This window comes from Paramisgurnus dabryanus, chromosome 4 (genome assembly GCF_030506205.2).
Source record: "Paramisgurnus dabryanus chromosome 4, PD_genome_1.1, whole genome shotgun sequence".
NCBI classification, from domain to species: Eukaryota; Metazoa; Chordata; class Actinopteri; order Cypriniformes; family Cobitidae; genus Paramisgurnus; species Paramisgurnus dabryanus.
Window position 1 is genome coordinate 35,462,331 of NC_133340.1, and position 14,862 is coordinate 35,477,192.

The window sequence follows — 14,862 nt, forward strand, 5'->3', positions numbered from 1 at the left end:
AACGTACAGAAAAATGTTGCATGTGCATGCAAATCTGTGTTTCATATGTAGTCTATACGTGCACATAGTCATACGTTTTGGTGGTAATTGATTTGTGTGGGCATGTAAACCCAAATGCAGCATGAACCAACAGCATGAAATCTCAGAAAACACTTCAGCTTCCAGAAATAACATCACTTCTGGATGGTAACTGCTCAGCGATTGGACAATCCGCTCTGGTGTACCGTGTGAGCTCGGTGAGATGAAGTCATTACAAACAGATTAAAAATCAATGCCACTCTTTAGGCATAAAAGCAGCGCTTTATTGAAACCAAGTCTTTTCTAATTGACTTTTCAATACTACATTGCACCAGAGTCTAGCATTTCTCCAAAGTCCAACCTCACCACCATTCTGACATTGAGTTTAATCAAAAATCCTTATGAATTATGTGTTACATTTTTACATATGCCAGATGGTTTTCAAACGGACTTACAGTGCATTCAAGCTGTATGTTAAATCAGCACGTGTGTTCCCTGGAAATCAAACCCATGGCTTTACCAATTCTTAACCAACTAAGCCAAATGAAAACACAACCCATTTGGATGTCAAAATATGACATATATGACACACTCTTAATTTAAGAGTCTGAATAAAATGTCTCACGATCTAATAATAACTATTCGCCTGAGTTGCCCACACTGCAGTAAACGCTTCATGGGATGACGTCATGCCAGAGAACATACTTTGATGCTCCCGCCGTCGCGCGCGTGCTCGTCTATCGTAATGTTGGCTCGGATTTTCTCGACCCACCTTTTGATACTCGGAGTCCTCAGGTCGGAAGTCGCTACTGGTCAGCTGAAACTGTAGGTTGAAGTGGGGAAGGCGGTGGAAAAGGTTCACCCACCACGGCGGGGAATAATTCACCACGGCAGCCATAGCGGTCACGCAGCTGTAGATGTTTTACTGTAAAACACACATACAATGTTGTATTCAGGAGCCGAGCATAAACACACATCGGCACCAATGAGATCGCGTCGCATTGCATCAAATGCCTTTTAAGTGTCCCTTTACAAAACCCCTCTCCAGTTAGGCAGGGGTTAAAATCTGCAGCAAAGACCCCCAATGCAAACAAATGCAACTATTTCTGTAACGTTAGTCGGTATTTTTCGTCCACTTGCATGATTTTTTTTTTTTGTTATTGGTTATTTATCAATCATTCGCTGTATTATTTGAATATGTGATTTATTAATTATTCATAAATTATTTTCATCGCTAATTTTGGAAATACATAATGAGCAGACAGGCTTTCTTACCCTTTAAAGAGGCTAATCCATATTTCCAGAAGAAATCTCCAGTGAGACTGGTGACAATAAATGCATAAAACAAATTTCACCAAGATCCCAGTTGGAAAGAAGTCCTTGATGCAAACAGTCGCGTGCCTCGATGAATGAAACGTATTCCGTCTCGCGATGTTTTAATCGGTTTATTTCTGCTCAACATCCAATATGTTGTCCACTTGATCTAAGCACCGGTGTCTGTGTTGTCCAGCGATCTAGCTACACACACTGAGAATGAAGGGAGAGCTTTAAATGCCTTTGATGTCCTCCGAAAGCAAGATCGTGCGCTTTTGTTTTATGGTGGTCACGCGCCGCTCCCCTCCGATTGACGGCTGTGATCAACCCTTCTTTATTTACATCGAGTTAGAATTGAATTATGTAGAAATATAGCCGATGATATTAAACATTACGAGGTGAACCAGTGATTTACGAGCTGGAAATGCGGCCAGTTGATGTCAGTCGGTCATCCAGATTCAATAAATGATTTAGTGCGTTCACTGGCCTCTAGTGGTCATGAGATGCAACAGCAACTCACCCATGCTAAAAACACAAATTATAATAGTGTCCTTAGAAATTTAAAACACGTTATTATTAACCATTAGATTTTCCCGTAAAACCATTAAATATTTACTTTATGCCGTGTGTTTTGGGCCTTATTCCAGTAGGATTTAATGGTGCTCTCTGGGTTCCCATCGGCAAGATAACATCCCACCAACACAACAGATTACCAGTAGTGAGCATTATAGTTTCCATTAAAACCAATATAATTCCCTATATATATATATATATATATATATATATATATATATAGTTATTACTGAAGTCTTCTCTCTTGCAATCCTAATTGGTATTTTCCCCTTGCATTTATTTAACCATGTGCAAAAACAATATACAACATTTCCGACATTGCAGTTAACAAATTTATATACGGTATATATTAAAGACCATGGTGAGGTTTTAGGATGAAGTTTTTTCTATACTAAACGCTTGATTGATATTTTCACTTTAAATACGCACGACAATGACCAAAACAAAGTTTTTAATAAAAAAACACATTCAAGCACATGAAATAAATGCATTGGTTTAAACCTAACATTAAACCAAGACGACAGAAACAGCAAAGAACACAGAAAGTAGTTTTTAAGGAGTTTTCAGTGCCATTTGCATTACTGTATATACACATTAATGACAAACAAACAAACTTTTAAATGACACAGCAAAGGATTTATGTCACAATACGTTACATTGGTGGTGTTTGACAACAAATTTGTATCTATCCGAGGTACCTTAAATGCATACATGGCTTCAGTTTCCTTTATAAGACTTTTCCTCAAGTTAACTTAAAAATGTTATTGAGCTGTCAGAACTAAACAAAAAAAAAACATAATGATCCCTGGTAATCATTTAATTAATATGAGCATTTATCGCAAGGCACGTTTGAAGTGTGAAAACAACTTCTCTTTACAAATCATCTCCATTTTGAAGGCTTAGGAGTCAAAACAATCCAGTTTTTGTTGAATGATAAAGTGTGATAACCACCATAATGATCCATCATTTGTGTACTCTTTGTTATGGCCCTCATAGATGTCAGTTTATATCCTTAAATGTTTAGAACGAAATCAAGTCATTTGCGTCAAGGGGATACAGGCATGTTTCTCTTTTTCTCAAAGGCCTTGAAGGAGACATGATGATGTCATCGTCGGAGTCGTCCGAATCGACTGTCTTTGGGACTTCCGGTGCTGATGGATGTTCTTGGAAGTTTCTTTCAACTTAATAGCGACAAACCAAAATCATGAACGTCATTCCAATAAACAGACGATTATGTATTGTGAAGTTATAAAGGCAGTTTATATATGAAGATGCGAGTATAAAATTGTGGTTTCAGAAATATTAATGAATGATGTTAAAAAATCCTGTATTCTAACCTAGAAGTGAATTTGGTTCTTCTGTAATCCCCTCACCATTCTGAGTTCCACCTAGAAGAACGAAATGAACATATGATAACAGCCACTGGGGTTTAAAAGAGAGGTTAATTTAAAGGGTGGCCAGACTAATCAAAATGAATCATTTCTTGACCTGAGGTTGGCACTTTATTCTTGAATGTGGCCTGCGAGGAGCCTCTGGACAACAGTGGAGGAATAGAGAGAGGCTGCATTTTCACATAAGTGGAAGATTCTGTATTTGTAGATGCCCTGCAACATTGAATACATATATGAAAAACCTAAAACAAAAGTATACTGCACTCATTTAAAGCAACAGTATGTAGTTTTTTTACCTTTAAATAATGTCTCTAAAATTATTTCAGTGATAGAACAACTTTTAACTGGACAAATTGTACTGTTGCTGCAACCTGAGCAGCCTCCTAGCTGCTACAAGCACACTCTGAAAGTGGCGGTGGAGGGTAGGAAACACAGCCCCGCACCTCCCCCTGCCTGCAGAAGAGTGTCTGATAACAGGCACTGTTGCGCTTTTCAACCACATGGGGGAGCTGTAAGTCATTTTTACATGGAAACTACACAGTCTTGCTTTAATAAGAATATAAGTTAAAAAACATGCTTGGCTCAAACTAATTTGGCTTTATGAGGATTTTTTTATTTGATTTACTCATGAACCACACTTACTTTAGTGTTAAAGATTTAGTTTGCGTCTATGAAGTGTACTGGGTGTTGTTTGTGAATCAATGAAGTATGTTCGTCTATATAAGATGTCACATCACCTTTCCGTCCTCAGCATGCTGCGTTTGATATGAGCCCTAAAAACAGACTGAAGCAGGGTCACTTCTGCATCCTGGACACAACCAACAGCCCGAGTGTTTGTATCTGACTGTATCTGAAAAACACAGTTAACTTGCATCATTAATTATTTTACTGCTGCGTATACAGACAACATTTCCAATTGTTCGAGGTTTATGCAATAACATGGTACTAGTATTCAAAGTTAACACTGACCAAGCATCATATATATAATACTTGCTCATGTGGTACCCTCGTATCGTATCGCATCTTATCATCATTTTATCTATCTATCTATCTATCTATCTATCTATCTATCTATCTATCTATCTATCTATCTATCTATCTATCTATCTATCTATCTATCTATCTAAAGCCAAAACAGTTCACTCAATTATTGCTCAGTTTGACTCAAAACACGACATACTGTTCTATAAACATCCTGTAAATAAGCAAAAAATGGTTACCATGGCAACAGAGGCAGGTCCTGGGTCTGCCATTGTCTGTCTATTTAATTGCCTATGTCTGGTTAAATGCCCTCTGATGCAGGACTGCAGAAAAACCAGATCCTTAGAAAAAGTGAAAAAAGTGGTTAATATTTAAATGACAAATTATGTAAATATTGGGTTGGCGTGTGTTTTACCAACCCGCGCTCGGTGTGAACGCCAGTGTGTCTGGATAACATTAGCTGCTCTGTTTTTAACCATCTGTTCCGGCAATAATGGTGATGATTTTTCCATGCATGTTAGTGACAAACAAGCGTCCGGGACCTGTGAGAGGAGGTGTGTGATGTAAGGGTTTCATTTTGTTTCATCAGATATGTTCAACGTGGGTAATCATGCTCAGTACAGTTGGCGTATTCCCTGTTTGAGTCAACCTACTTAAAAAGAGATTATCAGTGAAAGAGACGGTCAGGATGTACCTGACTTGTTTCCTGTACGAATCTGATTTTTCTCTCCTCCTCCAGTTTTTCCTTTAAACAGTTGAGTTCTTTGATAAGCGCTCCCATCTCCTGCCTTAAAAAAACATGAAATCAAAAAACAACTTTTTAGTGTTTTATAAATGTTTCTGGTCATATTGTTCATGATTTATTACTGTTCATTTACATTTATGGATTATTTGGCAGACGCTTTAATCCAAAGCGACTTTCTGTGCATTTCAATACATTTTTTATTAGCATGTGTGTTCCCTGGGCTTGAACCCATGACCTTTTGCGCTGCTAATGCATTTACAGGAACATGTGCAAAATATGCCTATTTGCTGACATAACTAAGGCCATTTGGGTGAGGAAAATTATATTAACCAATAATATCACAAACTAACATATTGCATGTTGTTGTTACATACAAAAAAATATGAAACTGATGAAAAATTTTGACCCTAGACCAGTAAACCAGTCATAAGTCGTATGGGTATATTTGTAGCAATAGCCTACAATACATTGTATTATTTTTGCAAAAAATCATTAGGATATTAAAGGGATAGTTCGGCCAAAAATGATATTAAACCCATGATTTACTCACCCCCAAGCTGTCCGAGTTGCATATGTCCATCGTTTTTCAAACAAACACATTTTCAGATATTTTATAAAATATTTTAGATCTTTCAGTTGATTTAATGTAATGTTACGGGGTCCACCCATAGTCCACGACCTTAAAGTCAAAAAAAGTGCGTCCATCCTTCACAAATTAATGCGTCCGCATTCAGGATGAGAGCTTACGCAGCCTACGGAGGCTACTCTGCTGCTGCTCTGTGCCCCCGCCCTCCGAATTTGTCATACGTCACTAAGAAAAGTGCGTACACTACGCTAATACTCTCTCCTGAATGCGGACACAACTAAGATGGCGGCGCTACCGGAAGGTAGTTATTTTAGTTAATAAAGTTTTAAATATGGATATTTCTACAACAACACCGCACGGATTACCCTCAGAAGACCTTTGTTTATCATCCTGGAGCCGTTTGGATTTAATTTGTGAAGGATGGACGCACTTTTTTCGGACTTAAAGGTCGTGGACTATGGGTGGACCCCGTAACATTACATTTAATCAACTGAAAGATCTAAAACATTTTATAAAATATCCGAAAATGTGTTTGTCTGAAAAACGATGGACATATGCAACTCGGACAGCTTGGGGGTCCAGTAAATCATGGGTTTAATATCATTTTTGGCCGAACTATCCCTTTAAGTAAATAAATCATATTTTGCAAACTTCATATCATAAATATATATAAAAAATATTTATCATTAATAATACTTGTTGCTAAGGACTTTATTCGGACAACTTTAAAGACGATTTTCTAATATTTAGATTTTTTTGCCACCTCAAGATTCCATATTTTCAAATAGTTGTATCTCGTTCAAATATTATCAAACCATGCATGACATGAAAACTGAATAAATAGGCTGGTTTTGTGGTCCAGGATCACTAATGTATTGATTAAATGCGCTCTTTACATAAAAGGATCTGCCAAATGTATAAATGTAAAAAAAAAGTGTGTAAGGTATGATACAGACATGTGCTGTGGTAAAACTCCACTAAAATTTAATTGTAAATGTAAATCCATATAAAATAACTTTTAAAAGTGTGTCACACATAATATCACATTTAGATTTAAGATTCTTGAGAATTCATCAACAGTTAACCCTTTCTAGGATGTGTCTGGTGCATTAGCAAAAACCACAGTATACTACGTATTATATTCCAAACCTGTGTGTCTGCATCAGTCTTTCATGGTCTTTGATTTGTTCTTTAAGCACTTCTTTCATGCTTTCATCCTTCTCAAAAGACAGCTGCTTTTTCTCCTCACTGAATAAAACAAAATTATTTAAAGAATAACTCCAAAGTACTTTAAACAACCTGAAACACTTTGCAATTAAAGGTACACTGTGTAGATTTTTAGTGGCATCTAGTGGTAAGACTGTGCACTGCAACCAACGCCTAAGTCCACAGCTCAACCCTCCCTTTCGAAACGCATAGTGAAGCTACGGAAGCCGCCACAGGATAAACAAGTCATTGTCTGAGACAACGTAGAGACAAAATGCACTCCATAGAGCAGTGTGTCCGTTTAGGGCTACTGTAAAAACATGAGATATATGTAGATAAAAACGACTCATTCTAAGGTAATAAAAATAATACAATTCATTATGTAAGGTCTTTATACACCACGGATAATATAGTAATTATGTATATTTATTGCATTTTTGTCAAGAAATCCTTTTAAAAGTTACGCAATGCAACTTTAGCTAACACAACAGTAACGGATCACCACACATAATATGGTACTACTGTACATTATAACATCATGGGACCATTTACATAAACCATTGCTATTGCCATTCTGTATGAATTATTTTGTTGTTAATAGATAGTATTGTACTGTGCTATGATGTGTGTATGTCTGTGTCAACTCACTCTCGGCAGGTTAGTTTTTCCTTTAATTCTTTATTCTCCACTTGAAGTTTCTTAAGCATGTCTCTTAGATGCGCATTAGTCTCAGTATTCAATGACAGGTTTATCTCTGCATCAACAGATTTGCTCTGATTGGCTAATTCAGACTCGGTGACTTCATCTGGGCCCTTCTGTGACCCTGACACTTTAGAGACCTGAAGATTCTTCATCTGCTCGACTCTCTGTAAAAAAAATAGATATTGTAAGTAAATTTATATTGAACACATATTTGAAAACATTTGCATTGCTTAAACAGACAAAGACTGTTGTGTGTCCACCTAATCCACCAAAACAGGTGCATACAAGGGCAAAAACTGATTAAAGGGAGTGATTTTATGTTTTCCTTTGTCTGAAGTGTTAAAAGCTGTTTGTGCATATATAAGATCTGTAAAGTCTCAAAGATTAAAGTCTTAAATCCAAAGAGATATTCTTTATAATAGTGAAGGCTCATCCACGCCTTCCTAAAATGTGTCATTTAAACATGCCTCCACATATTCACGAAAAATAAATCAAAACAAAAATTGCATTACACCAAATACACAAAACCATGTTCTTTTAAGCAACATCATATAACCCCTTTAAAGGGCACCTTTTATGGCCTTTTAACAAGATGCAATGTAAGTGTCAGGTGTGCCCAGAATGTGTCTGTGAAGTTTCAGGTCAAAATACCCCACAGATCATTTATTATAGCATGTCCGAAATGCCCCTATTTGGGTGGGAGAAAAAACGCGCTGTTTTAATGTCTGTACCTTTAAATGCAAATGAGCCACAGCTCTTCACCCCCTTACAAACAGTCAGTTAAAATAGATCAGATTAATACAGTCTGAAACAATAGTATCTAGTGGACAGAGTACAACTCGCTGAGGGTGGAAACTATTGTAATGCAAGACTGTAAGTGGGCGGGGCATAATCAATGTGACCTCACATTGTGATCTTGCACTATGTATGCGATACAATCCCAAAAGATTTAGCATTCAATCGGATGATATATAAATTATACACTAGTGATCATGCTTTCTATGAGGTAGGGTGTCTAATATTAAAGATGGCAAAACCTTTTCGAGGTCCAGGATTCGTCGGACCAGTCTCTGTTTACTCCAATCCATATAACCTATAAACACAAACACGTATTATATGGTTGACTTCCACTCAGAACATATAAATATCCTAAAATACCTAAAAACATATTTATTATATTTATACATTATTTTATTTAATATTAAGGCACACATCAGAATGCCCATAATTTTAGGTTGAAAACAGAAACAATGACCACGTTTACATGCACCCTCATAATGTGATTTTGGCAATATTGCGATTATGCTTTGCTTCATGTAAACATAATACTTTGATAAAAATAATGCATATAAGTTCATAATCGCAGCAAGAATAGAAGTTTTAAAACAGGTGGCGTACGCCATTTTAATTCGCAGTATGCAGCCATGTAAACACTTTTATCGGATTTATACCGCACTAACTGAAGTGTGCGCACCCCAATCGTCAATTCGTTTTAAACTAGGAAGTTTTCCCCGAAATCTGTCAACACGACTCTGTCAGCAGTCTGCCTTCATCCAATAAACAGCTCAAAAAACGTGACAGCAGCGTATAAAACCGGGCCTAATATGTCTCATCGTGTGTTTGTCTTTTAACGTAAGTAAATTAAAACAGTGGACAGTATATGTGTGTTCATCATTTGTACTCTGCATTGGGCTATGTGTGAATAATAAGCACAATCATTAGCGAATAATCAGAAAATAAAAACTGCAAGCAAACAGGGTGAAGAGGTTAGCTCCAGTCATGTCAACATCTTACTGCGATTAAGTCCTTACTCTGATTATTGGAAAAATCCCATTATTAGTGTGTATGTAAACGTGGTCATTGACATGTATTATGTATGACATAAAAATGGCAGCACATTGATAACATTGACTCTGATTGGTTCTTGCGTGTTTCCTGACTAGTTGTCACATGCTTGTTTCATCATGTTTTAATGGCTTAGAATCACTTGTTTTTTTAACTGCGGTGCTTAAATACTTGTACATGTTAAGTTTTTGTGACCAGGCGCACAGCAATGTGATGTGGGTGTGTAACCTCGATAGTGACGATTGTCCAAAATCTCTACCGGTTGACAAATATTTACCAGTTTATCATATCTCTACTGGCCGCCATATAAGAAAATGACATGACAGCATTTTAATATAAAGTGATTTTTGTGTTCAACTAAAGAATGAAGGTTATATAGATCTGGGATGGCACACGGCTGAATAACTTATGAGGGCATTTTCATATTTTTATGAACTATACCTTTAAGTCTGGTTAAAGATGGAAAAGAGGATGTTTGTTTAATACATTTTTGCAATATTACTTGAAACTGTCTTTACTAAATGATAAAAGACTATTTATTAGCTGCACTGAAATTAATATTATTAATATACGTCATCTGTGCACAAGATAGGGCCTTAAAAACATCAGCCAATTGCTCATGCGGTCATTGCATAAGCGATTGGCCCTCTGGCTTGTCAATCACTGCCATTACGATCCTTGTGAGAGACGTGCGCGCTCCAGTAACTAAACACAGGCGACGCATGCGCATAGCGCATGAAACTCCGTCTTAAGTTTCGGTTTGTTTTCATTGTCGATCCTGCTTTCCTCCTCGAATTTGCACCACGGTAGAGAAGAAACTCGAAGGAGGACGCAAAAGAAAGACTTTTTTAAGCCGCTTGGAATAGGAGAAAATTGTCAGAAGAACGTAATGTAAACAGAGTCATTATTGGAGAAACATTTCAACGCTGGAGAGCAATGAAGGAACAGAGAGGTGTCAAGACAGACGCGCAGTTCGCAAAAATTCTTCCCGACAGGTAATAGTGATTATTCTTTCTTTGTGGAATAATTATTGTTGTACTGTTATTCAAGTATATTGACGTTGTTCTTGTACTGTAGTTGTAAGGCAGTTACCAGTCTGCTACATGCTAGTTGAAATGGGAGTAGCGTAGACTGATCTAACGTTTTAACGTCTTATTTGTTTATTATCATCATTTCACATAATGAATCCACTGACACGAGTCACGCGACACAGCATATGCCATTGTTAAACAAACACTCGTGTTCAAATATTCGTGCACGAGTTTTGGAAGGCGTTCCCTAGAAATGAGCTGTGAAGGAGGGAGGCTGTTCTTACGCATGCGCTCATTTAAATGCGCTCGTTTTTGGATTCTCAGTCGGCGAAAAACATCTTCTTTTGCGCCTTTAAAATGTGAATTGTAAATGTACTCTAAGTACCCTTGGCCCGGCACACAGGGCTTTCCAGCATGCTGATCTCTTCTCGTGTCATTTCTTGTTTTAGTTCCTGGTTCTCATCCTCCAACTGTTTAACAGTCTTTGTGAGTTTCAGCACTGTTGCACTAAGGGCTTTGTTCTTTTGCCTGGCATCTTTGCTTTCTGCATTATTACTAGAGACAGAGAAAGAGAGATTCAAATCACATAAGATCAAGAGATATCATTAACTTTAAAATAAACAATGTTTGTACCTTTTCTCTGCTAACTCCAACAGCACACGCAACCTTTGAACCTAAGCATGAAAATACAGACTTTTATCACTTAAGCTGAACACAAAAAATCTGAGTACATTTAATTAAAGGATTTTTTGTATAATTAAATGCACTTTAAGTTACCTCTTCATAGTAAGTTTCTACGGTGATCTTCATTTCCTGCATGTTGGTAGTTTTAAGGTCACTCTGAAGTTGACTGTGAAGACAAATACAATATTTATCAGTTTTGGCACTACTAGTCTCAACTTCAGACGCCACACCCACTGACCGTGGGCTGAACGTCTGATGCATATGGCTCTCTTTTCTGGAAACATTTCAGGAGCTTCGAAGTCTTCCTCTGATTGGTTGAATTGTACAAGAATTGTTGAATTATTAATTTCTGGGAAACGTGTGTGTCACGTTCTTTAACGATCTGCCTGGAAACAACACAAAGCTGAACAGTATGCAAGGTTCACGGCATAAAGTCTTTAAAAGACTTTCAAGAGTTTTGCTTGACGCAATTAGTGGGATCTAAAAGAGATATTTTTATGTGTTTGCCACTGTTGTTATAAACTTCAGAGATGCTTGTGAATTAATGATTTACTGGTTGCAAACTGGTGTGTTATTGTCGAGGCATTTCCTAGTCCCTAAACATGACACGGCTCAAAGGGAAACGTGATTGGTTGCTTTACGTGTCAGTCATATGGCCTCTTGGGCGGCCCTTGGCAATTCATAGCAGCCATGGATCCCAGACATTCAGTATATTATTGTTGTTGTTTTGTAATAAATGGCATTTCCTGACAAATTATATCACCAGCATAACAATTCAATAAAATTTAACTGAAATCTTTACATGCATTTCAGAATTTATTATTTTTTAATATATCTCCTCTTTTATTTTATTTGACTGTATGCATTTAGACTGGCATAGACTCCAATTGTGTTATCATATTTTAAATGAAAGTAAAAAAAAATTTACCTTTGATTTTACAAGTGTCTTTACATTTTTATCATGGTAATCCTATGATTACTATAATTGTAACTATTCTTTACTCTTATTTAAAAAAATATTTAACTCTTTCGCCAGCGTTTTAAAAAAAGTTGCCAGCCAGGGCCAGCATTTTTTTAAATAATTTTCACAAAAGTTTAATGCCTTCCAGAAAATGTTCTTCTTTAAATGTATAAACAAACAATATATAAAATGAAAGAACAGACCCTCTGCTTTAAAAAAACAAAAAAACATTTCATCCTATTTTAATTTTTTCATTTCATCACCTCTCAAATATGGGTAAGTTTCTTCAAAAATACCTAATTTTAAAGCAAAAAGCTGAGATAATTGAATTTTTTGAAGGACTTTTGATAGAGATCAGATTCAGATGATCAAAATATGGATTGCTGAAAAACTCATCATTGGCAGGGAAGTGTTTTGTCTTAATTGACGAGTCAACTAATTAATGGCAGGGAAAGAGTTAAACAAATATATTTATATATGAGATTTTTATTGTGATCTCTTTTGGATCCGATGGTATCCATTGTGCATAACAATGAGTTTTGTTCTTCATCTGTAGGATACTGATTCACCATAAGCTGAATAATAGCATGAATGTATAATGTGAATGAATCAGACCTCAATGCATTCTCCTTCTCTCTGCACTGCTGCTCCAGTCGCATGACTCTGTGTTTCAGTCCATTGATGACCTAGAAGTGTAGGAGTTAAACAAAAGAAAGAGAAAACAATTTTATTTTGCATCACATCATTTTCCCATACTACCCCTGGACTACAAAACCAGTCATTAGGATATGACAATATTTGGGCGAGATAAAACAATTTAAAATCTCTTATTTGAGAGTGCAAAAAATCTGAATATTGAGAAATCACCTTTAAAGTTGTCCAAATGAAGTCCTTAGCAACACATATTATTAAAAAGAAATACATTTTGATATATTTACGGTAGGAAATTTACAAAATATCTTTATGAAACATGATCCTAATATCCTACTTTTTTTTTGCTATTGCTACAAAAGCATCTCTTCTACTTATGATTGGTTTTGTGGTCCATGGTCACATACAGTATGAAAAGGTAAAGATATAATTAACAATAGATGGTTGTGCAAAATTATCATAACTGCATACTCACTGATCTATGATCGGTTTTCTTGTCCACTAAGCCCCTGGCATACTCCGGGTCCTACGTTTTTAAAGCACAAATGTAAAACATTTTCAAATAGACGCCTTTAGTTTGTGCAAATGATTACATAAACTTATCACTGTTGTGAGATTTGTTGATCATAGGTTCATAACCTTTGCTGGGTCCAGCAGCTGTTCGATTTGTCTGTCTTTCTTAACGGTGTCCTCTTCGAGACGTCGCAGTTTGGCCTTTATCTTGTCAGATTCAGCCTTTTGGGCTTGGATGGTCTGAGAGAGACAGACAACTAAGAGTAAAAATCATGCATTCTGAAAAAATTGTGTATATCAAATGTACTTCTTGGTATACTCATACTGATAGGAACGCACATACTTCTGATACTACAACAGTATTAAAACCACATCATAACATTGCATATTGATACCTCATTAGAGAATGGTTGACTTCATTTGCATAACAAAAAGGATTGTGAGCAATATCAGTGAAAAAGAGTACACAAATATTAATTAAGAAACATCTAATAGAAATGTTATTGTTAACAAAGCAACATTTACCTTTTTTAAATCAATTATTTCATCATACATATCCTCCTTCTCTTTGTAGTCTGGAGTCCCTGGAGCAAAACCTTATTAAATAACACAAAAATGAAATAATTAACAACCTTTCACGTGGACAAACATGCTATTCAAAATTACAATATGTCATAAACACACAAGTCACTAACCATTAGATGAGGATCGAGAATATTTGGGCTTTTTCATTCCTAATGCCTCTTTCAAGTATTCAGGTATGCTGGCCTGTGTGATACTGTAATCCACTCCTTTAGGAGACTTTGATAAGGCCCCTGATATAAAATGCATTAACAGTAAAGCTCTATACATGTACAGGTTTAATAGTCTGAGTATTTAGACCTCTGAGTGTGATTAATTCGTAAAATGCAGATTATAGCAGAGACAGAGAACGGTACAGTTTTAGCCACAATATTAATAAAAAGATCAGACCGTGTGCATCATTTTGTAAGTGCAGCCAGACGTCCCTGCTGGGTGTACCAGTCGGAGAGGTTTCGGATTTATGGAGTTGGGTCTTTATCGCAGTCCTCCAAGATGCTACTTGGTTTCTTTTCGGATGCAGATTTGCACTGTTCAGGTATGGCGACTCTAAAGAAACACACAAAAAAATATTTAAAGGTGCATTGTGTAACTTTTAAAAAGATCTCTTGACAGAAATGCAATATAATATACCTAACTATATTACCAGTGGAGTATAAAGACCTTACAAAATAAAATGTATTGTTTTAATTGTTTTAAAATTAGCCATTTTTATTTACATACACAGCGAGTCCCCTTACACGTAAGTGGCCATTTTGAGCGCCATGTTTCTAGCCTTAATGGACAAACTGTTCTATAGAGCGCGCTTTGCCACTATGTTGTCTTAGGCAATGACGTGTTTGTCCTGTGGCAGCTACCGTAGCTTCTCTATGTGTTTTGAAAGTCACACGTCAAAATACATTTTGGTGAAAAAAGAACAAAAATTACGACTTTATTCAGCATTGTCTTGTCTTTCGATTCTGTTGTGAAGCGCATGTACAAGACTAAAGTCACGTGACTGCAGTGACGCGGCTGACGTGTTATCTGGTGCGCCCCAGCTGTTTTGTTTTTTTTGTGTGCCTGGGCTTTGTTTACAGTCTAAT

The 14,862-nt window shown here is 36.5% G+C and overlaps 2 protein-coding genes across 4 annotated transcripts in view; both read right to left on the minus strand.

Annotated features, from left to right (window-relative positions):
• ttyh3b (tweety family member 3b) overlaps positions 1-1,789 on the minus strand; it is a 43,103-nt gene extending 41,314 nt beyond the window's left edge. For both annotated transcript variants that reach the window (XM_065254367.2, XM_073814393.1), the window contains exons 1-2: positions 1,294-1,789; positions 791-943 (exon numbers count right to left, since the gene is read on the minus strand). In XM_065254367.2, coding sequence (XP_065110439.1) covers positions 791-916 — 126 coding nt within the window. In that variant the 5' untranslated portion in view covers positions 917-943; positions 1,294-1,789. The remainder of the gene's footprint in view (positions 1-790; positions 944-1,293) is intronic.
• A 550-nt stretch (positions 1,790-2,339) lies between these two features.
• The window catches only part of iqce (IQ motif containing E), a 14,015-nt gene continuing 1,492 nt past the window's right edge, over positions 2,340-14,862 (minus strand). For both annotated transcript variants that reach the window (XM_065254370.2, XM_065254368.2), the window contains 19 exons: positions 14,174-14,329; positions 13,897-14,016; positions 13,727-13,797; positions 13,328-13,441; positions 13,164-13,214; positions 12,653-12,723; positions 11,170-11,242; positions 11,026-11,066; positions 10,778-10,947; positions 8,554-8,609; positions 7,463-7,680; positions 6,758-6,856; positions 4,972-5,065; positions 4,697-4,819; positions 4,517-4,618; positions 4,034-4,146; positions 3,394-3,509; positions 3,243-3,293; positions 2,340-3,086 (listed from right to left, as the gene is read on the minus strand). In XM_065254370.2, the coding sequence (XP_065110442.1) occupies positions 2,926-3,086; positions 3,243-3,293; positions 3,394-3,509; positions 4,034-4,146; positions 4,517-4,618; positions 4,697-4,819; positions 4,972-5,065; positions 6,758-6,856; positions 7,463-7,680; positions 8,554-8,609; positions 10,778-10,947; positions 11,026-11,066; positions 11,170-11,242; positions 12,653-12,723; positions 13,164-13,214; positions 13,328-13,441; positions 13,727-13,797; positions 13,897-14,016; positions 14,174-14,329 (2,000 nt within the window). In that variant the 3' untranslated portion in view covers positions 2,340-2,925. The remainder of the gene's footprint in view (positions 3,087-3,242; positions 3,294-3,393; positions 3,510-4,033; positions 4,147-4,516; positions 4,619-4,696; positions 4,820-4,971; positions 5,066-6,757; positions 6,857-7,462; positions 7,681-8,553; positions 8,610-10,777; positions 10,948-11,025; positions 11,067-11,169; positions 11,243-12,652; positions 12,724-13,163; positions 13,215-13,327; positions 13,442-13,726; positions 13,798-13,896; positions 14,017-14,173; positions 14,330-14,862) is intronic.